The sequence below is a fragment of the Pelodiscus sinensis genome, chromosome 2 (assembly GCF_052426305.1).
Source record: "Pelodiscus sinensis isolate ZL-2025 chromosome 2, ASM5242630v1, whole genome shotgun sequence".
Classification (NCBI taxonomy): Eukaryota; Metazoa; Chordata; order Testudines; family Trionychidae; genus Pelodiscus; species Pelodiscus sinensis.
Window position 1 is genome coordinate 188,806,700 of NC_143053.1, and position 25,530 is coordinate 188,832,229.

Consider the following 25,530-nt stretch of genomic DNA (forward strand, 5'->3'; position numbering starts at 1 on the left):
ATTTTAAGGCGCATCTCCCGGTCACGGCGAGCTCTTGTTGTCAGCCTCAAACGGTGCTGACATTTTTGGGGGATGTGGCCTTCCCCCAGGCACTGTATACATGAAGAGTGCCCGTCTGACACGGGCATTGAGTCCCGGCACGTCAGACACATTTTGAAGCCTGGTGACCCGGGCATGATTGAAGAAATGAGGGTAAACATTTTTTTTTTTAACTCACTAACTAACTAACAACTAGAGAACTGTAAGAAACTAAGTACTGAACTATCTACAAAACTCTCCTCTCTCTTAGTTCTGGCAGGATCGACATGAGAGGGAGCTGTTTCTCCATCTGCGCCCGAAGATGGTCAGGAAGAACTGGCAGGAACTGGACCGCACAACCAGAAATGGCGCGAAAAGCCGCAAGATGGCCGCCGCCCATGTGTGGTCCAGCGAACAACAGCTGAAACATCTCCGAACTGTGATGCCACACCCTGGCACCCATGGGGACACTACTCAAAGAAGAACTTTACTGCTTAGAGAACAATACAAAATTAAGGCTAACTTAAAGGTTAACTGTGAAAATAATAGTCTGCAATATTACACACACACAAAAAAGAACATATGTTTTTTCCAGGTAATTTAACGCTATACTTTAAAAAAAATTGATCAATTATCTAAGACAAAAACACCTAAAATATATATTTTAAATATCTTTTCTCTAAAGGGTTCTAAAATTATTTCCAGTTTCTCTAGCCAGACTAGCACTAACTGTGCTATAAATCTCTTCACAAACAGAAGTAGTGGGTTAAGCCCATGAAAGCTCATGATACTGTCTACTTGTATTGTTAGTCTTTAAGGTGCTACTAGACTATTGGTTGTTTTTTTAAGTTTTTCTAGTTACAGACCAACTCAGCTATCCCTCTGAAGTTCACAAAGTATATTACAGAGTCCAGAGTCACTCTGGAAAAAATATCAAGAGCATACTTCCTTGATGAGAGTGAGAGGCATCAGAATCACAAACATGGATAGGAAGATTGTCCCATTCTAAATTAATATTTTTCACTCTTCAAAACATTTCCCAAAGATTGAAATTTCTTATGCTTAGTCTTAATCTAAAGATAAATGTATCTGACAGTAAAGCAAAAATTAACAGCGGCAGGAAGAATATTTCCCTTTACAAGACATTGCATGCTTAGATAAACTTGTCTAGATAAACTTGTCATAAACTTATCCTTATGAATTGAAAAGTGCTTTTAAAACAATCAATCTTAAAAAAATCTTAAAGTAAAAAATAATTGCACGTCACTTCCTCATGAGCCATGAGAGGTAATTTATTTTAATAAATACTCAATTATAAATTCCTTTTGAACAAACTTTCCTTTCAATAGAAATGCATCTGTGAAAGTCCACTGATAGTGAGACACATACTCTAACACACCATTTTTCCTATTATAATATTAGCACGTTCTTAAAAAGAAAAACTTCCATGATTGAAAAAAACCTCTGCATATGACCATAACTGTATTTACAAGCAGTTCTGAAAAAATATGGATTATACCATTTTCTGACAGATGGCACATTTCAAGTCTTTGCTGAGCAGAGAAGGTAAGTAATTTGTTTGCTTCTTCCAATGCACTTTTATACCATTCCTTTTTTCTCTTGCATTGTTCTGGCTATGGAAATAAAGAGAAACTTTTACTAAATTCCTCATCATTACTTCATTTTTCTACACTTTTCATGCATCAGAAACAAAATAGCACTTCAAAAATATTTTAAAATCACTAGAAAAGAATTCTAGACAGCAAAGTATTTAGATTAACTCAGAGCTTCCATTCAAGATAAATGCACCTGTATCTATTTCTGCTAAATTACTAAGGGTACATCTAGACAGCACCCTTCTATCGGAATAAGCTACGCAAATTGCTACGCATAGCTCAAATTGTGTAGTTTATTCCGAGTCTCACTCAAAAGAGATTATTTTGAAATTTGACTCTGTCTACACAGCACCAAATTTCAAAATAAGGCACTATTCTGACAAATCCCTTAACCATTATGGAATGAGGATTACAGGGATGCCAGAATAGTGTGTCTGCTATTTCGGGAAATAGTGGGTGCTTTTAAAGACGAAGCATTGCTATTTCAGAATACTTCTGCAATCTAGACATACCCAAAGGATACATCTAGACTACATGCCTCTGCCGAAAGAGGCATGTAAAATAGGACACCCTACATAGTCAATGAAGCGGGGATTTAAATATCCCTGGCTTCATTAACATAAAAATGGCCACCGCGCTGTGCCGACTCAGCTGATCGTTGGCACAGCGCCTGAGTCAAGACGCGGATAGGTTGACAAGGGAAACCTTTGTCAACCGCTCCCTTATGCCTCGTGAAACGAGGTTTACAGGAGCGGTTGACAAAGGTTTCCTTTGTTGACCGATCCGCGTCTTGACTCGTGCGCTGTGCCAACGTTCAGCTGAGCTGGCACAGCGCAACGGCCATTTTTATTTTAATGAAGCCGGGGATATTTAAATCCCCGTTTCATTGACTATGTCAGGTAGCCTATTTTACATGTCTCTGTCAGCACAGGTATGTAGTCTAGACATACCCTAAGTGTACAAAGGATAGAAATTGTCTAGGGTTATTTGTTTGTTTTGTAATTAGACCCCTTTCAACATAGAACATGAATTCCTACATAATGTAAAGACTCCTATTCTAAGGCTCTTTATTGTGTTTACCTTTCTGCTTAATGAAATCAACATTTTGAGTCTATAAGGACTGCAGAGTGAAACCCCAAAATGATCTTCATTCACCAGAATACTTTAAGTATCACTCATAAGCCCTTTATGATACACTCCCATAGAAATTTTATCCTCACCTATAACAAGATGTGACTACATAATATTTAATTTTTATCTCAATGAACTACCTGACTATGGTACTACTGCAGTTCTTGTAAACATGTGTTATATCGGGAAATATCTATTACTCCAGTCCCTGTTCATAAGATTTGTGTATATTTGCAAATGCAGTCCATTTTGTAGTGGGAGAGGAAAGTTCTAGAATTTGTGCCAGTTATTTGGAGAGGAGAAAGGGAGATGATATAGTGATTGTGAGGGTAAGCAGAAGGAAGAAGAAAGAGGCATATGCTTTTGTGAAGGGAGAATGTAATGATGGTGGAAAGAGTGCTGCCATGGGGCGAAGATGAAGTGGTAGAGGCATCAAAAGAATGCCCACCATATGATTAAGATAGGTCTATTGAACACTGTCTTGGGGCTTCTTGGTTATCCTCCTCCAGCTTTTTGCAGCCTTGATCTAGCTTTACCTATATTCTGGATGCAGAGCTCTAGGAACAGAATGAAACACTAAAAAGAGTACAGTTGAGTGCATTGTGAGAAAGATGCTTACTAAAGACAGCTCCTAGAGGAGTTGCAGCACAGTAAGATTAAGTGCCAGATTCCACTCAAATGCTCAAGCAAGTTACTTGCTATGATAAGTAGAAGCTGCAATAATTCATTTATGGAAAGATTTTAAAATGGCATTTTAGCCCTTCTGTAATATACAATGAGAAATTCCAAATGAAATTTTATTATTATAATGGAAACTGATATTTTAAAAGAAAGGACAATCATAAATGTTTGATGTAGAGTGGAATATTCTTGGCATACTAACCTCAGTTCTATAAAGCATCTAAACATACATGGCTGAAACACATTTACCAGGAGCATTTGTTTTAAGTGGCAAGACAAATCCATCTTGAAGAAAATGGTTTTATCTTGTTGGTAGGCCCTAGTATTTAAACCTGAATCTCATCCATACATATTCAGAAGTTGTAGGTTTCTCTCGTTCTGTGATAGAGTACTCAATACTTCTGATGACCATCTTCCACTAACATCCAAGCTGTTTATTGCAGCTTCCCGAAGTATATTTGGGCTCTTTATGTCAACAGATTTTTCTTTATGAGAATATGCAGAAGTGATTGAAAAGACACTACGATGAACTTTCTCTAACAGTTTTTCTTTGAGATACATTGTACATGTCTATTCCAACTAGGCACGTGCTCACCCAAGCTACCAGGAAGTTTCCCCGCAGTAGAATCCATTGGGCCATTTCTGATGCCCTCTGAGGTTGCAGTTATAGCTACAGTATAAAGGGCCCTACCAACCTACAGTTCCGGCAGTTCCTTCCTGCTGGCTAATTCTGACAGAGGTATGGGAGGAGAGATCAATGCCTTTTAGATGGTTCTCCAGAAATGAATATTGAAAAGTGGCAGTTTTAATCAGTGTGGGGCATCAGACACTTATACTAAAGCATTTCATTTGCAATTTTAGAAGCAGAAAATTAAACATGCATAAAGTATCACTGCTGTCCATAAATATACAAATATAACAGGCATCTTTCATTCCTAGGTTTGCCACTGATCCACCCCTCAGGTCTCTGAACATGTATACATGACAAATTAAACTGCTCCATCACAAAGTTTTAAAAAGTGAGTAGCCATTAACTACTAAAGTGGTAAGCTTTCTCACCATCAAGGGCAAGCATGTACTCAATGGTAAGGTACACTGGTTAATGTCATCAGTTGTCTTCTTTCTCACCGACTTGTGAAGAATTTCATTTTAGAACTCAAGTACTGTCATTAGGAAAATGTTCTCAACTTTTAAATAGTTTTCCGGATTTTACAGTACTTTTATCATTAGTTCCTTATCAGTAAACTATATGCTTAATTCAAAAGTATTTTATTCTGTTAGACAACTTCATTTGAGTACTCTCAAAGACTTCGTTACTATTTTTGTTTGTAGGTTTTTTTTCTTTTGGGTAGTTGTTTTTCCCTCTCCTTGATATAAGCAATTTTTTCTCTTTTTGAGGGAGACAGTATAGTACAAAAGGAAAGCAGATGAACAAATTGGAATGCTGCATTGGATGCACATAAAATACGTTATTTCTTTTGTTTTGTGATAGGCCATAGTAATACTAGATCTGCTCAAGACATCATTTTTTAAATCTCTCTCAAAACTTCTAGACAACAAGGCACAATTTATGCAGAAAACCTTGAGCAAACTTAGGGAAATGTTCATGTCTTCCCAGGAGGTGAGATTTTGTGTCACAAGCCCAACATTAACTGGGCAGGAATGGTCCTTTACCACAGTTCTGATGTCAAGGAGATCCAAAACACTTCAGCTGAAAGGAGACCACTGGAGAGCTTTTCAGAAAATCAGTGTACTTTTCATTATGATGGAAAATGTTAACTCTACATTCAGAAATTTCTTGCTGAGAAAGTTTCCCAGAGCCAATAATAGTGACAGTGTTTCTGATTAATCTGCAAACTGCAGCACTAACTATATCCTATGTCAAAGCACATCTAATATTCAGTTGACAGACATTACTTGAAAGTACATGGAATCTTCCTCAACAAAACATTTAAAGATATTTGATTCTCCAGTTGCATTTCACCATAAAAAGGGTTGCATTGGTGCGATGTTTTCTTGGTTTTCAGTAGAGATATAAATACTAGAAAAATACTTGAGTCAAAATATGTTTTCTGCACATAAAAGAATATGGGAGCAGTCTCCCATTCATAAAAGCAGAGGTACTTTATGCCTTCCCATCATTTTCTTTGCTGACCAGAACACTGAGAAATATGATACAGGAGACGGCCCTTTACATTAGTGGCCCTTTGATGGACTTGAAGGCCTGAGCTCTTCCTCAAGTGCTTGCTTATGTCCATCCCAAAGTAGATGTGTGCTAATCCAGAGCACAGTTGCCAGAAAATTTTTTCTAAATGGTATCCATCAGGTTGGCTCTGTTGCCCACTGGAGCTGTATGATCATAGTGCTGGTATAAATAGTCCTGCCAGCCTGCAGCCTCCTCACTTCCTTCTTACCACCCATGATGGTCACTGGAATGTTCTTATCCTTGTGTTTCTACAACTACCGTCTCAGTGGACTTTTCCAACCTTTAATGTATATCATTATTTCTTTTTCTTAATAGTTATCTTAGTGGAATCTGCTAACCAGGGTTAATTTCTGCTCAGTACTGTGGCATGTGTTGGTCTACAGATTTTAAGCCTGGTGCCTAATGTCACAAGCCTACACCTGTGAGTGACCTCCATTCAAGCTGCCCTAAGTGCCTGGGGGAATCTCATTGGGATCAGTGACTATGGGGGGAACCTCAGGAACCTTTCGTAAGGTGTCAGGAGTCTTTAGATGGTACAGATGCATGCATAGATGGTGCTGGGGCATTGTGCACAGAGGAGGCAGTGCTTAGTGCAAGATCTGTCAGTGTAGGTGGTTTGGAGCCGGAGTGCTGCCTCTCTTAGCAAGACCTTGAGGAACTGATCTCTATCTTTCAGTATGTGAGGTCGGAAAGTCTTTCAAATCACAAAGCAATCTTTCTGATGGCCCTCTCCTAAATACTTCAGGCACGAAGTGTGAAGACTGCTTCTGAACACACACATTTGCCACAGGTTCCACGGACTTTGAAGCCAGGAGACTCGGGCATGCCCTGGTGCCAAGGATACATGGAAGGAAGAAGATTAAGTTTCCATTGGTATGTCTATCGAATCAACTAAGAACTTTATCTACTAACTATCGACTATCACTAACAACTGAAACTGTGAAATCTTCTGGCTACCAGCCATGTACACGCACACACACCTGATTGGAATCCACTTGAAGAAGAATTTACCTTTCTAAAGGCTAATTCCAGTTTGTTGTAAGGTAATTTCTTAATTTCTTTCACACTTTGATTGAATAATTATGTATGTGTATTGTATTATAAATATACACATGCATGTATTACAATGCTATATTGACTCTTCTAGTTCCAGCTAATTAAACATGACTTCTCTCAAAGACTTGGAGAAAATGAATCAACACCAGTTAGATATGCTTAATTAGTTAAACAAAAGTAGGATGGTAATTCAGAGCCCATCACGTGTTATCCAATTCTATAAAGGAGATACATATAGTTTTATTGTAAGTCTTCCAGAAAAAAATGTCTCAATGAGGATTACATGTTGAAGAGACAGTGAACAATGGGAAAATGTTTCAATCTTAAGGATAATATATAAAACACACTTCTTTAATTAAGATCAAAATATTCATGGCCACTGTACATTCAGAACTCTGAATTAAGGCAATCAGCCAAGTTCACTTCTGATTTACCTAGACTTTTGCTAGCAAAAACAAGTCTGTAGGGCCACCACATATGAAGTACCAAGACGAAGTTGCAGCTGCAATCTCACCTCTACCAGGTGACCAGGCAGTCAATACAAGCCCCAAAATGGTACCTTTGCCTAAAGGGAAGCATGGCCAGAGCAGATAAGAAACATATTGACAAGGCTATTGTGAATTCACGCTGGGATTCGAAGCTGCCCTGTCTTAGTGACAGTTATATTATTTCAAAAGGTATTTTACATGTGAAAAAGCTTCAGGTTTGGAATACTAGGCAGTTTATGGCAGATATTTCTAACTGCACTTTTTCTAGTTCACACTGATAGTAAAATGGGTGCGTCTAGACTGGCAAGATTTTGCGCAAAAGCAACCGCTTTTGTGCAAAATCTTGCCAGCTGTCTAAACTGGCCTTGAGAATTTGCACAAGAACACTGACGATCTAATGTAAGATTGTCAGTGTTCTTGCGCAAGAACTCGGATGCTCCCACTATGGAAAAAGCCCTCTTGCGCAAGTGTTCTTGCGAAAGAGGGCCAGTGTAGACAGGGACAGGAATTTTTTGCATAAGAAATCCCAGATGGCGAAAATGGCCACCGGAGATTTCTTGTGTCTATACTGGGCACAGATGCTTTTAAGTAAAGGCACTTGTCAATGTAGACGCTCTTTTGCGGAAATACTTTTAACGGAAAAACTCTTCCGTTAAAAGTATTTCTGCAAAATCATGCCAGTCTAGACGCAGCCAATGTTTAGAAGTTTTTGTTTTCTAGACACATTTTAAAAATACAGTAAAAATAGCAATTGGAAATAACTTAGAAATAGGAGCATTTTTTAGATTTGTTAAATAGTTATACTTTTACTAGTGGGCTTTTGAGGTTGTCTGTGATTGTGTGTATAATCCAAAAAAATTGTAAGAACAAAAGTGGGGCTGTAAAACTCCTTAATGTCTTTCTGCATGAGGCTATTACTTTAAGTTCATATTCTCTGAAATATATAGAAATTGATATAGAGAACAGAAATGTGTTTTAAGTACAACTGCATAGCCTCATCCAAATCTGCTTTGAAATGTAACATCCATCAGACCAAAAAATAATTTTTATTAGATGACTTAATTTTCCATCTCTAATTTCTTAAAAGTTAATCCAAGATTTCAAATAGATAACCTGATATTATTATTAACTTCTACACCTAAACAAATATTCTGGTATTGATTCAGGTTATATATCTATTTTCTTTCCCTTTAAAAGTAAATAAATGATATAATTGAAATTATTTTAGAATATTTATCATGTGGCTATATATACACACAAAATGCCAGCATTATGAAATGTTAATATATCATTTTACCTACCTTAATTGAGCTTGGATAATGGCTAATATATTTTACTGCAACCCAACCTCTGGAATGGGGATCACCTAAGAATTCTATGTGATTGCTTTGAACATATCCATCCAAATCATATGTCACATATTGTCCGTTAAGAGGATCAGGACAAAGTATGCCAGGCCATCTTTAAAAATAAAAATTGGAGACACTTAGAAATGTACATTTTACAACAAGAGAAATCCATACATCAGTAACCACCAAATATTTAAGTTTCTTCCAATCTGCAATACCCTAAAGAGTCTAGCACATTTTAATGATCTATACAATAATAAATACAGGCAGTCCCCAGGTTACGTACAAGATAGGGACTGTAGGTTTGTTCTTAAGTTGAATCTGTATGTAAGTCGGAACTGGCGTCCAGATTCAGCCACTGCTGAAACTGACCGCCAGTTCTGACTTACATACAGAATCAACTTAAGAACCCCAAGCGTCCCCAAGTCAGCTGCTGCTGAAACTGATCAGCAGCTGATTCCAGGAAGCCCGAGGCAGAGCAACTCTGCCTCGGGCTTCCTGTAGTCAGCGCTGGTCAGTTTCAGCAGCGGCTAAATTAGGACGCCTGGGGCAGAGCAGCTGGGGTGCTGCTGGGTTGCTCCAGTAGCGCCGCTCCTCGGCGCTACTGGACCAACCCAGCAGCACCCCATCTGCTCTGCCCCAAGCGTCCTGATTCAGCCACTGCTGAAACTGACCAGCAGCGGCTGAATCAAGACCAGAGCAGCTGGGGTGCTGCTGGGTTGGTCCAGTAGCGCCCAGAGCGGCGCTGCAGGACCAACCGGCAGTGCCCCAGCTACTCTGCCACAGGCGTCCAGAGAAAAGCCTAGTCTGCTGGGGGAGGGGGGGCGTACTAGCTGCCCCCACCCCAGCAGACCAGGAAGACGCAGGCGGCGGACCAAGACGCACCGCGGTCCCGCCGCCTGGGTCCTCCGCGGCTTTGCTCCCAGTCTCCCTGGTCTGCTGGAGACCAGGAGACCAGGGAGATGGGGAGCAAAGCCTCTGAGGACGCCGGCAACGGGACAGCCGCGGGGCATCTGGGCTGTCCCGCTGCCGGCTTTCCCTGCGGCTTTGCAAAGCCTCAGGGAAGCCTGCAGAGGAGCAGTCCAGGCGGCCTGGGCTGCCTCGCTACCCGAGCCCCTCCGCAGCTTTGCAAAGCCTCGGGGAAGCCGGTAGCGGAGCAGCCCAGGCGTGCCTGGGTTGCCCCGCTGCCCGAGCCCCCCCGCGGCTTTGCAAAGTCTGGGGAAGCCGGCAGCAGAGCAGCCCAGGCGTGCCTGGATTGCCCCGCTGCCCAACCCCCCCTCCCCTTCCCCCCCTGCGGCTTTGCAAAGCCTCGGGGGGACTCGGGCAGCGGCTTTGCTCCGCGTCTTCCTGGTCTGCAGACCAGGGAGACGCGGAGCAGCTTTTCTTGCCCGGAGTACACGGGCGGCAGGACCGCGAGGTCCCGCAGTCCGTGTACTCTGGGGCAGTCCTGTTTGTAACTGCGGATCCGACGTAAGTCGGATTCGCGTAAGTCGGGGACTGCCTGTATACTAGTAACAAGAGGTCACAAGAGGTCACAAGAGGTCAGATGAGCCCACACATGCCAATATCTAGTGATGCTGAAGACTGATAATTATATCAGTTTAATTTTTCAGCTCATTTGAGTTCCTAGTTCTCTTTTGTAATTTGGGGATAAGAGATCACCTTCAGGATTATTTGCTGGAAACTGTCCTTAACAATTTGACAAATATAATTATAAAAAAATAAGAGAAACATGAAAGGGACAGATATGGGAGAATTGATTTCCAACTAGGATTGTCCTAGTGGACATTTTAATTAATTGGGTTCCTCTCCCCTGCCTCATTGCATGGTTTAGAAAAAGTCTCTCATTAGCACTGAAAATATACTGGGCTAGGTTACATTGATTGGTTACACATGTGGAAGCCTTACTTTCTTCATTAAGTTAGGTGATGACCTAATATTTGTTTAGTCTGACCAAAAGAAATATTTGGGGTAAGGTACTTGTATTAAGAGATGGAGAAACACACATTATAATAAGCAGGGAAAATACGGCTGTGAAAGAATTATTTTTTATTCATTCCATGATAACCTCTTCATGTATATATAATTAAAGAAAAATGTTAAAAGCAAATAATAAAAAAAATTGAAAAAGGGAAAGAACTCCCTTTTTAATCCACATTATAATGGACTGTAAAGACCCCACCACAATGTTGGCAGAAAGAGTGTTAACATTCTGCTTCAGGATGGATCACAGATTTTTTGCAACTGTGCAAACAGACTCAAGAGGAAGGATGTGACTCAGGCTCATGTGACTGGCTGTCAGGACTATGTAAAGCAGTATTCTAAGCTCAGAATGGGGGAGGCCAGGACATGAGAAATGGATAGTGTGGGGCTCTCTAGAGAGACAGCAGAAGGACAGCTGCTGACTGTTTAGCATCAGTCAGGAGTCTGCATTAGTCTCAGCAGAAGTACTTGTGAACAAGAGGAATATTGTGTGAGACATGGGAAGCCCCAATTCTGACCTAAGGTCACTGTGAAGCCCTAGGGATGGGCCAATTAAACTTGGGAAGCTGAATACAAGGGTGAAAGGTTAAACAGATTTTGACAACTCATAAATCAGAAGTGTACATTTTTATTTAGAAACATTTTGTGATGTGTGGTTATCCCAGAGCCTCAGAAAAGTAAACTAAGGCACAGATATATACCCAAGGAAGGGTACAGTGAACCTCTCACATCACACAAACACTTGTCCCACCCAAGTACTAGCCCTCACACAAAAGCATAATGGCTAGAATCTGCCACTTCTACTTCTATTGAATAGTATACTCTGCAAACAGTCCTGAAACCAACCAGACCACTTACAGAGTGAGATACTACTTCACATGAGCGAAGGTAACTGACTCAAGTATTAAGTAAAAGGATACCCTTTATATTATGCACTGAACTTCAGCGTACTTCTATACTTTCCTGAATCAACAGTGGAAGGAACTTCCAAAGCAAAAAACTGCTCCTGTGCAAACATTCAGGTTCACATTTAGGGTTTGTTAGCTAATGTAGCTAAATGGATCTCAGCTGTTGTGATAGTACATATATAAATAATCTCTGAGATAAGCAGGCTCCAAACCATATGAATATTTATAGATTTTTAAAAAACAACACAAACAAAAACATCATAAGTACAAAATGTTACATATAAGAGTAATTAAAAATTCACTGCAAAAGATTTTTGAAAAACTGAAATTTTGCTCTTTTTTGCTTCTTTATGGTCTGGTCTACTCTAGGGGATACGTTAAAATTAAGATACGCAACTTCAGCTACATTAATTACGTAGCTTAAATCAAAGTATCTTAACTTGAATTTTGGCACCGTCCACGCTGCAGGAACATGAAGGCTGCTTTGAAACGTCATGTGGAGCCTGATGCTGAGCTCCCCATGGCGTTTCAAAGAGGTAGCTCTTTTACTCTTTATAAAATGAGGTTTAAGGGTAATTTCAAAAGAAGGATTTTCTTTCGAAATAATCATGTCTAGACAGCGTTTCTTTTTTCGAAATAGGGTATTTTAAAATAGCGCCAGGATGCGATTATTCAAATGAAGCACGGGAAATTCAAATCCTCGCTTCATTTGCAATTTCGCTCAGCTGCATTTGCATTCCTCTCTTGAAAGAGGAATGCAGTGTAGACATACCCTAAGTATTATCCAGCTACAACTGTGCAAACTTAGTGAATGCAATGGGATTACACTGGTGTCACTGAGGCTATGTCTACACAACAGCGTTATTTCAGAATAACTGACATTATTCTGAAATAACATAGTCCGCCGCTACACTGCAAGCAGTTATTTTGACATAATGTCAAAATAATGTCGAGCTGGAGGACCTCTTACTCCAACTCCTGTAACCCTCATTTTATAAGGAGTAAGGGAAGTCAGAGGAAGAGTTCTATGTAGACCGTGCCAAAAGTCAAAATAAGCTATTTCAACTGAAGCTATGCAATTGACGTAGCTCAATTTGCACAGCTTATTTTGGCTTTACCCCTGCTATGTAGACGTGCCCACTGAGTGTGTAATTTGGAAACAATGGAATTGCACAGATGTATTTTTTCCCCATAGTTAATTTCACTATGAAAGGAAAGAACTCCAATTGTTTCTCAAAATCCATATGTGTTTTTAGGGATCATAGCGAGTGGTAAAAATCATCTTACCTATGTCCTGAGAAAATTACATCCGCAAATCACTGAGAAACAGAAAGTATTACATTTCTGATCCATTTTACTTTTCAAAGGAGAACTGAACTGTAGACCTCAAATTAAGTGACAATTACAAAATGAAGAGATATCTTACTTTTTTTACAGTTATGACTGTAACAATTCTAACCTTACCTTGGCCAACTATGCATTTTCACCAAAACTAGACTTCCTACAGGAAGTTCTGAGTAGACATACTTAAATCCATTTTTATTAAATTCAGATTCTTCAGGAAAATATTCCTCAGAAACAGAACAATTATTAAACCATGGGTCAGTATTCATATAGCAATACCATGGCTCACTGTGATCAACTTGTGCAGCATCATCACTTGATAGCAGTCTCCATTTCAAACAACTGCTAATCTCACACTGAACCCACACTTTGTCTAGATAAAAATGGTTTTCATTTACAGCATCCATAGCAAAATCTCCACGATTTTTCCAGTCTTCTAAAGATCAATTTTTGTCAGTTTATTTCTTCTGAAATGTAAGAAAAATCATATAGATTAGTACAAAACAAGATAAATTAAAGATTTATATTTAAAAAGTTAACTTTTTTCAGAGTTGTCCTTTTCCCATTCAAGGAAAGGAAACATCCTGAATGACCAGCATTCTGTCTCTGGGTACATCTAATCTGCATGGCTATTTCGAGATAACCCATGTTTTCATAAGCCACCTGTTATTTCAAAATATTTTTCAAATAATGGGAGTGCTATTTCAGCATCCCGGTAACCCTCATTCCACGAGGGTTATGGGATGTCTCGAAATCACATAATATTTTCAAATTTGGTGCTGTGTAGATGTGCCAAATTTTGAAATAGTCTATTTCAAATACAAATGAAATTACATACACAATTTGCATAGCGCATATTGCGTATCTTATTTCAAGTTTACAGTGCTCCAACTACTGGTAAGTAAGGAGGCCAAAAAGTCACAACTAACTGTACCTCCTTTCTTATTCATTTGTAAAAATCTAAAGCTGATAAGAAAGAAAGGTGGTGTGTCTACACAGCAGGGCTTAACTCATCAATTGCATACCTTATTTTGAAATAGCTTATTTCAAAATTGGGAGCATTTACATAGCACTTATTTCAAAATAGAGTGCTTTTCCTCCAATTTTCCTTACTTGTTATACAATAAGAGTTACAGGAGTTGGAGTAAGAAGTCCTCCAGCTAGGCAGTATTTTGACATTATTTCAAAATAACTGCCAGGTGTGTAGATACAGACTAGGTAATTTTGAAATAACACTAGATATTTTGAAATAATGTTGCTGTGTAGACATACCCTCTGATATCAAAGAAGGATACTGATATAACAGGCATCACAGAAACTTGGTGGAATGAGGACAATCAATGAGACACAGTAATACCAGGATACAAAATATATTGGAAGGACAATTGTTCCTGGAAACAGCAAGAGCAGCCACAAAAAATTTAAAGGAGTATATGACCGAAGAACAGATATTAAGGGGGAAAAAAAACAGAAAAAAAAGTTGATAGAGTAGTAATACACGATTGACATCATAAAAGAAATATGTACTTAATTATTATGTTTGAAAAAAAAATGTAATTAGACATCAGAAAAAAATTCTGATAGTGAGGCCAGTCAAACAGTAGAATAATTTGCCAAAGGTTGCCAGCTCACTTTAACATACTTGTGTCACCTCTATTTTAAAAAAACCTTAAAGAAATTCTAATAATTGAAAAGAGATCGCCATACGTTTAACATTGACATATTTGTCTATAAAATGAAGCCGAGACTACCTTGTTGTGAGAATTATCTAATGTATTATTCATACTGCTTACACAGAACATAAACCCAAAACTAAGATGCTTTTCAGGTTCCTGCCTGCAACAGCTTATGATCTAAATGGTTAAAGACAAAGGAATGTAGGAAAAACACATTCTTTTTTTGAAAAATGAAACATTTAAGAGTACTAATCTATTTGTCTATTTATTGCATTGAACCAAAATTTAAATGCTTAGCTAGCTCCCTTCTCTTTCCACTTTTGTACTAGGGAAGGAATCTTAGAATCATACAATACTAGAACTGGAAGGAACCTTGAGAGATCAAGTCCAGTCCCCTGCCCTCACTGCAGGACCAAGCACCATCTACGTCAGGGATGGGCAATAATTTTTGATGGGGGACCTCTCCAAGAATTTGGAAAATGGTTGAGGGCCGCACTCTTCTATTACATTAATGGAGGAGGTGCAGTGTCTGGGATGGAGGTCGGGTGCATAAGGGAGCTTGTAATAAGGGGAGGGAGTATGGGTGAAGGAGGCAATTGTGAGCTGGGGCACTGGTCTGGAGTTGGGGTGGGTTGGATTGCAACCTAGAGCAGGGAATTGAGGTACAGGAAAGGGTGCAGGGATTTGGGTGGTGAGCTAGTAGAATTGCCAGGTGTCCGGTTTTGAACAGGACAGTCTGGTATTTGAGCTTTCTGTCCAGAAAACAAATTGAGAAAATACCAGACATATAAATGTCTTGTATTTTCTAATTAAGTTGTTATTATTATCATGACGAGTATCAGTATCAGTATATAGTTGCGTATTGCCTGGCTGGTAGACACGCTCACACTGTGTGAGTATGTCTACCAACCAGGCAGCATGCACCTACACAGTAGAGAGGAGGGGTGTGGGGGTGGGTGGGATGGAATCCCCAAAGCGAGACTCACCCGTGTACCCCGCCAGGACCGTGTGCAAGATGGGCAGCACTCCGGGATCTGCGTGCGCCCGGGCCAGCCCCACTCCCCGACAGCCAGTTCCCCTCCCTCCTGCTCCCCTCCCTGCTCCCCCCTCCCCCGGCCAGTCTCGCTCCCTGGAGGCTGGTTCCCCCCCCCCAGACAGCCCTGCTCCCGTTCCCCCCCCCACGATCTCCTCCAGCCAGCCCTGCTCCCCCCAACCCCCTCCCAGTCAGCCCTGCTTCCTGCCGGCTGGTTCCCCCTGGACAGCCCCACTCCCCCCAACCCCATCCCGGCCAGCTCTGCTTCCCGCGAATTGGTTCCCCTCCCCCACATCTCCTTCAGCCAGCCCCGCTCCCCAGCCAGTTCTCCCCACCCACGATCTGAGATCAAGTATGTCTGGTATTTTTTTTAAACCATCTGGTAACCCTATGAGCTAGGTCAGGAGGAGACTGTGACCTGGGGCAGGGGATTGGGGTGCTGGATCTGGGAGGGGATATGGGAACAGGCGGGGGGACAAAGGATTTCGGTATGTGGAGTAGAGGGTAGGACTGGGGGGCAGCAGCGGTTCCTGAATCAGCCTCCCTGTGAACCATTAATAACTACTCTGAAAATGGTTATCCAGACAGTTATGAACCTACCTTATAGTAGCCCCATCTAGGTTGTATTTCCCTAATTTATTGATAAGAAGGTCATGTGAAACCATATCAAATTTGTGTCTCGGAGTACTCTGCTTGCTCTCATTCGGGGCACCATAGTACTCTGCAACATGGAACCAGATCTGCCCCCAGGGACTCTGCTGCATCTCATGGACACGTTGCCGGAAGCCTGGCTGCACTGTCTGCAGGCTCCCATCCGGGAGGATGTAGCCAGACAGGAACCCCCCCTGTAACATCCATTTTTGCTTGCCTGGAGCACACAGGGTACACAGAGCAGTAAGCCTTGAACAGAAGACCCGGATATGCAGGCTGCTGTGACCCTGGATGGCTGTAAACAGAGATACGCCAATTGCTGACCAAGAGGTTGCCAAGGAGTGCCCTTGACTGAAACCCATATTGATATGAACACACACTGTACGGGGGGAGAAATCTCCCGCCTAGTAAAAAAATGTCCAGTACTCACAATTTAGTTATCTCTCTTGCAAGTGTACATTAAGTTGAAACTCCCTTGTAAGAACTGGCGTCACAAAGACAGACCAACACAATTTGGAATCTTAGATAAGAAAGAGGATACGGACCCTATGGGTATAAAGATGGGTCCAGCAGCACACTTACTCTGAGTGTCAATCTACCATCTATCTGCTGACCGGGTTAGGTGTTTGACCTCCCGAGGTTCCATGGGGATGCCCACCTCGTATTCGTCTTTCCTAGGAATTGAGGGACCGGCCCTGGCTTGACCCGCTGGAGTCGAGAGGCACAGAAGGGGGTAAAAATTGTACCTGGATGTGGTCCTTTGTCTTAAGTGTACACATAGACTTAGAGCTCTTTAAAGATTAAGCTGTCACTTGTTACCATTATTTCTATTTTCTATCTTTATTTTCTTTGTAACCATTATTAAGATCTATATTTGCTAGCAGTTAAGAAATAGAGCAATAGCCACTGTAACCATATGATTTATAAGCCTTTTTAATAAACCGGTAACTGGTTAAGTTTTAACCTGACTCCTTCAGCTGCTGTAACAGAACTAAGCACAATTTAAAAGAACTTCAGCTGGTCATAAAGGACAGATATAGGAAGAGCTGGGACATTTGGATCGTGTCACTTCCAGAGGACAGATCCGTTGGGGCATCTCTCAGTCTTCGCTAGGCTGCCTGCTGCGAAGGGATCCTGTATCCTAGCAGTTAAAATCTGAGATGTAATATGCTCTTCCTATAAACTCTGGGGCATCTGTCAGCCTGTTGGCTGCCCTCCGCGATGGGACCCCAGTCCTAGCGGTAAAGACACGGACGTTAAACTCTGGGGCGTCTGTCAGCCTGTTGTCTGCCCGCCGCAATAGGACCCTGGTCCTAGCGGTAAAAGACACGGACATTAAAATTCTCAGGGCGCCCTTCAGCCTCCTAGGCTGCCCGCTGCAACGAGATCTTGCGTCTCAGCAGCTGAAGACTTGGGTGTGACTGACAGACACACACAAACACACACACTCTCTCTCTCTCTCTCTCTTTCTCTCTCTGCCCTGACCATTGGCTAACAGAGGACCATCGAGGGGATGTCAGGATCCAGGGAGCCCTGCGGGAGAGCTTCCACCCTAAGGAGTTCTAACAGTCTCCCTGGTCTGCCCCACTGGGGGCTTGTGCCCCATTCCTCCCTCTCGTCCTTCCACTTACCCTTCCCTAGCCCCCCCCCTTCCTGATGTCAAATAAAAGACATGTATTTTCAAAAATAACAACTCTCTTTATTCAACACAACTGGGGAGGGGGAATGAAACTGTGGGGGGATGGGGAAAGGAGGCAGGAGATGGCAGGAGAGAGGGTGGGAGAGGGGAGGGAAAAACTGGGAGGAGGGAGCTGGAAGGGGGAAGCAAGGGGAAGAAGGGGGAGGGGAAACTCAGGGATCAGAGGTGGGGGTCTCGCCGGGCCAACTGCCTCCCAGCACGGCGAGGGAAGGGGCCTTGGCGTCCCCAGGGAGATGGAGTGGAGGGTGCGAAGGTTGAGGTGAGGGGTGTGGACATTGAGGAGGATGATGTGGAGGTTGAGGAGGAAGCAGTGGGAGAGGGGGCAGAAGTGGGAGGAGGGACAGTAGCTGAGAGGGGCAGCAGGCGCAGGACCGGCATGGGACACCATGCTCTGCAGCAGGGCCTGCAGGTTAGCGTTTCTGGCTCAGCCTCAGCCAGCTGCTCCCGGCGGAGCTGCAGGTCTTCCCACATCCAAGCCTCGACAGTGCGATGCAGGGCTTTCAGGGCCCCCAGGTGCTGGTCCCAGTACTCCTGCCACATGGTGGTGGTCTGGAGCAGGCCGCGGGTGTGGGAGCATGTCCCGGGCAGGGTGGTATGCTCTGCACGAGCAGCTGGTGCAGCTGTAGAGAAAGAAGAGAAGTGATCAGTTCTCCCTGGGGACACAGTGGAAGATGCCCAGCGCCGCCCCCCCCCCCCCCCCCCCCGCAACGTGAGGGCGATCATGCCCTGCACCGTCAGAGCCACTGTGCTTGCACAGAGGCCATGGTCAAGATGTCTGGCTCTCCCTGGGACTGGGAGCTGCCCCAAGACCGCACCCAGTGCCATGTATAGTGTGGCCAGGGCAGGGGGTGGGAGATGTCCCCTACCTCTGTGTAGAGGGAGTGTGTGAAGGGAGGGTGTCCTGCTGGGTCCCACCCCAGGGTCAGAAGCATATCAGGTCTCTTCACACACGCGTGTGCCTATTGGATGTCACGCAGCTGGAGCCACCTGCCCAAGGGTGGCATGGCACATGCTCACACGTGCACAGGTGGCTGCGTGATCCATGGGAGGCATGGCCCACGTGTGAGGTCCCTGGTCTCCTTCCCCGCCTCCCCCCGGGAAGAGGACAGTGCTGGCACTTACCCGGTATGGCCTCCCTGGACGACCCTGCCGACACCGGAGCCAGAACAGCTGGCAGTGGCCCCTCCGGTGCACCCGGGTCAGGGCCCTCTGGTCCCGGCTCGCTGCCTCCTGGGCTGGCACAGACCACCCTGCCCCCAGGAGTTGGTTGAGGGTGGGGAAGTAGGGGCAGGTGGCAGCCTCTGCTGTGGCACCGGCCCTGGTGGCCCTGGAGTACGCCTGCTGCAGCTCCTTCACTTTCAGGTGCACCTTCTCCTTTCAGGCCATGGTGGCCGCATTCCTCCTCCTAGTGCGGAGATCATGGACGTTGGGAGCCTGCCTCCAAACCTCAATGAAGTCCATGACCTCCGCACTAGTCCAGGAGGGCACGCACTGTCTACGGCCCCTGGCTGGCCCCTGAGAGCTGGGGAACTGGGCGGGGGACGACTGGCTGGCACTGGCTGCCTGGCTCATCCTGGGGCACTGGGTCAGGGGCAGAGACTACTGGCAGGGCTGGCTCTGGCAAGTGCTGTCTGGCCAGAGTCTACCCCTTTAAGGGCCCCGGGGCTGGGGGAGAGGAGAGGAGTTTTCCTGGTTTGGCCCAGAGTGGCCACCAGGAGGAACCTGGGAAGGGCTAGCCTCCAGCTAGTTCGAATTAAGTGGCTACACAGCCCTTAATTCGAACTACTTAATTAGAACTAGGCGTTATTCCTCGTAGAATGAGGTTTACCTAGTTCGAATTAAGTGCTCTGCTATTTTGAATTAAATTCAAAATAGCGGTTTGCATGTGTAGCCCCCATTAAAGTTAATTCAAACTAACGGCTGTTAGTTTGAATTAACTTTGTAGTGTAGACATACCCTTTTATATTACTCCTTTTTTTTTTAGATCATGTTAGTGTTAGTATATAGCCACGTAAATGATAAACATTTTGTTATCTAGGTCTAAAGCATTTGTCAGACTATCATTTCTTCCCAAAAAGACTGACTTTTCTTTAGCACAATGTTTACTGCAAATTAAATTTTATACAGAAGCCCCATACATTCTAGGTTGGACTTGGCTGGTTGTTGGGCATCATAGGGTATGTCTACACTACCACCCTAGTTCGAACTAGGGTGGTAATGTAGGCAACTGGAGTTGCAAATGAAGCCCAGGATTTGAATTTCCCGGGCTTCATTTGCATAAAGCCGGGCGTCGCCATTTTTAAATGTCCGCACTAGTGGACATTTAAAAATGGCGACGCCCGGCTTTATGCAAATGAAGCCCGGGAAATTCAAATCCCGGGCTTCATTTGCAACTCCGGTTGCCTACATTACCACCCTAGTTCGAACTAGGGTGGTAGTGTAGACATACCCATAGGGACCTGACCGGTCCCAAATGAGAGAATTTGCTGGAAGGGGAGGTCTCCTGCCAGTAGCCCCCAAGCCTATCATCTGCTGCAGGAAAGCTGCCCCAACAAGCAACCCTGCCTCACCTTCCCGTTCAACCTGGCTGGACTGCTTGCCCAGCTGTTGCCAGCTCCCTGGGTGGCACAGGCACAGATCTCGCAGCAGGGCTCTGGTCCCACACAGCTGGGATCAGCCATGGGACTAGGACACTGGCCCTGTGCAGCTGGGGGAAGCCATGGGGCTAGGTCTCTGATCCTGACCCCATGCAGCTGGGAGAAGCTGTGGGGCTCTGGCCCCAGCACTGCACTCTGGGGGTGCCACGGGGACTCTAGCCCTGCACTGACGTGTGTGGAGGTCCAGACCCAGACCCATGCTCCCAGGGGCTGCTGGAGGCTGCTTCACTGCTCTGGCCTCAGTCTTGGTGCCCTGCCCAGCTGGCCCTCCTGCCCTTAGGCTCCCACTGAACCACAGAGTGCCAGATTTTGGAGGTGCAACCTGTACATGTTTATCTGCTGGTACCATAAAAATATATGAAAATGTAATTTGCAAGAATCTTTCCAGATCATCCACCTGTAAAAAACTGTCACACTTGTAAAATTCCATTATATCAATTTGGGTTTCAATTATATCCCCCATTCTCTCTTTTTCTAATCACTAAATTTGTTATCTCTTTTTATGAAAGTAGAATTGTTCACTCCTTTGTATTACTGTGCTGTTGCATAAGGACAGAATTACACTCAATCTCCATGTAGAAAACATTATCCCCGTCTGCTTTAGTATGATATGTAGGTCAAAACTCATGAATTGTAAAAATCTGAACTGCAGGTAACAAGAATTGTTAGTAAAATATTTTAAATATGGCTGAATAATTTTTATATTAAAGACAGATGGACAGGTGCTATTTTTAAATGTTTTATATTTCAAACTACAAAGAACAAAGTAAAAGTATTCTACATCATCCCTTGTTTCAGCACAAACAAGCTACCTTCAATTTTAGGAATAGGCATGTCTGTTTGAGAGGAATAATGACATTTACCAAATAGCCTTGCCCATTAAATCTCATCACATAGATTAAGTTAAATTTTCCACACACACAAGATAAGATTAGTGACTACACTCCCATTCTTTCCTGATTTTGAACCTGAGGCCACAAAAGACAAAGCTCAGACTGTTTAATTGTCCCAGGTAGAAAAGAATGTAATGTAAATTTGTAGCCATCTGTACATTAAGGCTAAGACTTCCTATTAAGATAACACTTCCAATTATTCCCATTTCCAAGTTTATAACTTTGCCACACTTTAACTGTTTAGACTAACATTTTCCATGCATCTTCTTATCATTATTTTAAAAGGTCAAATATTGAATTCATATCAAAGTCCATTCAATTTTGCTGACACATTCAAAACAGTTAATCTCAAAAATTTTGGACTGTCACTAAATACAAGAAGTGAAATCAGTGGGAGTTTCGCTATTAATTTCAATCAGGCAATGAGCCTCTCCCAAGAAATTAAGGTTAGTTTTAGGGCAGTCAGGCAAGGGGGGAACACCACAATGTTGTACTGTTCAGCTTCTTGTTGTTAGGGAATTTGGGTTGTTTTATTGTGCCATTGTTCATAGCTATCTGTTTTGTGTTTTCTTTGCTCAGATGCTTCCAATAAGGAGATTCTGGGGTGGTTCTGAAAAGGTTTTCCTTCCTCACCAGTAAAACATGTAGGGTTAACCCTATAAAAATGTAATTGTTTAGTTATGAGGTAGTAAAGAAGAGTTTAGAATAGACCAATTATTTCAATATATCCTTATGGTACTTCCCTAAGCAATGAAATATTTTATTCCTTTTATTTTACACTGAGACATGAAACAAACACTTTCTACAATGTGCCACTTCTAAGCAGCAGCACTACACCTAAACATATAGGCTATGTCTAGACTACAAGCCTCTTTCGAAAAAGCTTCTTTCGAAAGACAGCATCTAGACTATAAGCAAATTTTTCGAAAAAGCGAGCAGCTTTTTCTTTGCTCAGATGCTCCCAATAAGGGAGCTGCTTTTTTGAAAGAGAGTCTAGACACTCTTTCGAAAAAGCAGTTTGCATTCAATAGTGCCTCTTTTCGAAAGAGTACTTCCTTGTAAATTGAGGTTTACCACGATCGAAAAAAATGCCACTTTTTTCAATTTACTTTCGAAAGAACGCGGCTGCAGTCTAGATGCAGGTGAAATTTTTTCAAAAAAAGGCTACTTTTTTAAGAAAAACCCTGTAGTCTAGACACACTCAGGCTGTGTCTACACTGGCAAGTTATTCCGGAAAATCAGCCGCTTTTCCGGAAAAACTTGCCAGCTGTCTACACTGGCCACTTGAATTTCCGGAAAAGCACTGATGAGCTAATGTAAAATCATCAGTGCTTTTCTGGAAAAACTATGCTGCTCCCGTTCGGGCAAAAGTTTTTTTCCGGAAAACTGTTCTGGAAAAGGGCCAGTGTAGACAGCACAGTAGTGTTTTCCGCAAAAAAAAGCCCCGATTGCGAAAATGACGGAAAAGCGTCCTGCCAATCTAGACGCGCTTTTCTGAAAATGCTTTTAACGGAAAACTTTTCCGTTAAAAGCATTTCCGGAAAATCATGCCAGTGTAGACGTAGCCTCATAGTATACATTTCCATTTGCTCTGCCCATCCCCAGCCATGAAGGCATAGGAGATTCGTGGTAGCATTTGCGAGTTGCATCCTCCCACTTCCCCCCAAAAAATTTTAATTGCTAAGTCGGGTGTCCCACATGCTCCTTCCCTGCCCCTCTGGGTGGCCCTCTTTGCCCTTACCCACGGGCACCAGTTGCCTGTGCCAGATGCAGGAACCACCCACCTGCCATTGCCATGGATACTGCTTGCCTTCATAGCTCTACAGTCACCCCCATACTGTATGCCCCCCTCCACAATTCAACTGCTCACACCCATACTGCAGGGGCACTGGAACCATTTTTATAGTGGGGGATGCTGAAAGCTGTTGGAAACTGGAAACCCTGTGTATAATGAAAAATGTTTTAAGTAGGGATGTAAAAGAGTAGTCAAAGTGTTGACTACTCACACTCCCTCCCATCCCTCTCCCCCCCCCCTGCTGCCTCTATATCAGAAGCAATAAGGGGGGGGAGAAAGAGCTGGTGCTGGGGGGAGCAGGCTTAAAAGCCAGCTCCTCCCAGCACTGTCTCCACGGTGTGGAGTAAGGGGCAGGGGAGGCAGAGGCACAGCGGTGCTACAGCTCTGTCTTTCAAATGTAGTAAGAGCTACCTAGCTCTTACTACATTTAAAAGGCAGAGCTGCAGCACAGGAACCGGTCTCCGACTGCTGCGGCTCTGCCTTTTAAATGTCGTCAAAGCCGCTGGGCCTAGGGCCTGTGCTGCAGCTCAGGGTTAGCCACCCCCAGGAGCTAACCCCACTGCAGCTCTGACGTTTAAGGGCAGTAGTGAGAGGTTTCCCCCCACCCCCAGCAACGGATTTAGGGCAGGGCGAGTGGCGCTTCCCGAGGCCCCGCGCATGCGCCGTGTCAAAAGGGGGGGGCACGAAATTTTGCTGCCTGGGGCCCCACGGTGCTGCCCTGGGCCCCGCTGCACTCTCATCCACCCCTGCCCCCCATGACTAATCAAATAGTCCATAGAAATTCCATCGACTACTCAATTAGCGGTTTAACCGCAAGTTAACATCCCTAAGCCAGAGGCTGCTGCAGCAACCCCCCCCCCTTGTACCAGCCATACCCCGTCCCACCCCCACCGCTCACTCCCACACCCTGCGGACTCCCTTCCCCACCGCTCACCCGCACAGAGCTACGACAGGGGGTGTAGGTCGTCGGAGAAGGTGGGGGGAGGGGCTGAGGCGGGGCGCGGACTGAGGCCCAAAACGAGCCCTCACGAGCGACCAACGGAATTTCAGGCCAGAGCGTCGGCTAAGCAGCGCGCGCGCAGACTCGAGCCCGGCCGGGCACCTGAAGCGCGCGTGGCTGCAGGCGGCGGCCGCGCGGCAAAAGGCTCTAGCTGCGCGGCTTGCAGCCGGGCCACTGGAGCGCGCGCCTGCTGCGCCGCTCCGCTCCGCCTTAGCCCGGCACAGGCACCCGAGCCGAGCGCCCGCTGCCCTGGCGAGAATCGCCTGCGGCGCCCAGCCCGCGGTAACGGCCCCACTGGTTGGGGGACTGTGAATCCTGCCCGGGAGACAGCAGGAGAAGCGCGTCTCCACTCTGTACCTCCCCTGCACGCTCTGCGCTGGAAGCCCCCTGACATCGCTAGCGCCGACCCCACTATTAGTGCGGCTGACTGGCCTTCAGCTCGGGCAGGACACCTTCAGGGACACGCATGGGACCTGCCTTTTCCTTCCCGGCTTCGCTTTCCAATAAAAAACAGAAAACGCGCAGGAGCCTTGAGTCAAACAAACCCGAACGGGAAAGACAAAACAAGCAGCTTCAACTTGGCGGCGCTCACGTGCGCACGCAACCTCGCCGGTCAGGCTGTTGTGACAGAAGAGTAGCCAGCTGGACTGGCCCTTTTTGAGTGGCCTGGCGAATGGCACATTGTGTTGCGTAGATGGGAGGTTGCCTTGAGCAGCCTCCTGCTCGGGTACGTCTTTGCTACAGTCCTGTTTACTTACAAAGTCCTGTTTCCTTAAACACAGTAAAAACCAAACTGCAGGAGATAGTTTTCTGTTTCACAGTTACATGCCTTTCTGCCAGCACTTTGCTCTAGTGCCTTTTTTCTTGTAGCTTTTTTTCTTAGGGTCTAGCTACCAGAGCTGCTTTGACTACATATAATATAGACTTCTTCCTCCATCTTTGGGGGCCCTGCTTCTCTTTCGCTATCCAGGCCCCACCAACCTAACCCCAGAATTTTGCATTTCATTTTCCAGTGAAATTGCTTGAGGCCTATACTTCAATTTCTGCTCAAGCCTTGCAATATAGTCCATGTGTTCCCAAACTGGGGGGGGAGGGGCGTGAAGAAATTCCAAGGGGGGTGCGAGGCGACCCAGCCAGCCCTTCCCGTCAATCCCTTTCCCATAAGTTTTTCTGCTATATTTGTTTTTCGGCCCCGGTCAGTTCCTTTTTTTTTTTGCTCAACAAGTTTTGCTGCTATTGGTGGGAGGGGGGCATAAGGGTTTCTCAAAAATCAAAAAGGGGGCGTGATGCCTAAAAGCTTGGGAACCACTACAATATACCCATTGGCGTCTATTGCTTCAGCTACC

General features: G+C 44.3%; 1 protein-coding gene across 1 annotated transcript in view; it reads right to left on the reverse strand.

The window, feature by feature from the left end:
- The window catches only part of ZCWPW2 (zinc finger CW-type and PWWP domain containing 2), a 109,852-nt gene extending 84,796 nt beyond the window's left edge, over positions 1-25,056 (reverse strand). The window contains exons 1-4 of the mRNA XM_075921989.2: positions 24,119-25,056; positions 12,901-13,247; positions 8,498-8,657; positions 1,538-1,652 (exon numbers count right to left, since the gene is read on the reverse strand). Of these exons, the coding sequence (XP_075778104.1) occupies positions 1,538-1,652; positions 8,498-8,657; positions 12,901-13,187 (562 nt within the window). The 5' untranslated portion in view covers positions 13,188-13,247; positions 24,119-25,056. The remainder of the gene's footprint in view (positions 1-1,537; positions 1,653-8,497; positions 8,658-12,900; positions 13,248-24,118) is intronic.
- Positions 25,057-25,530: the final 474 nt, after the last annotated feature.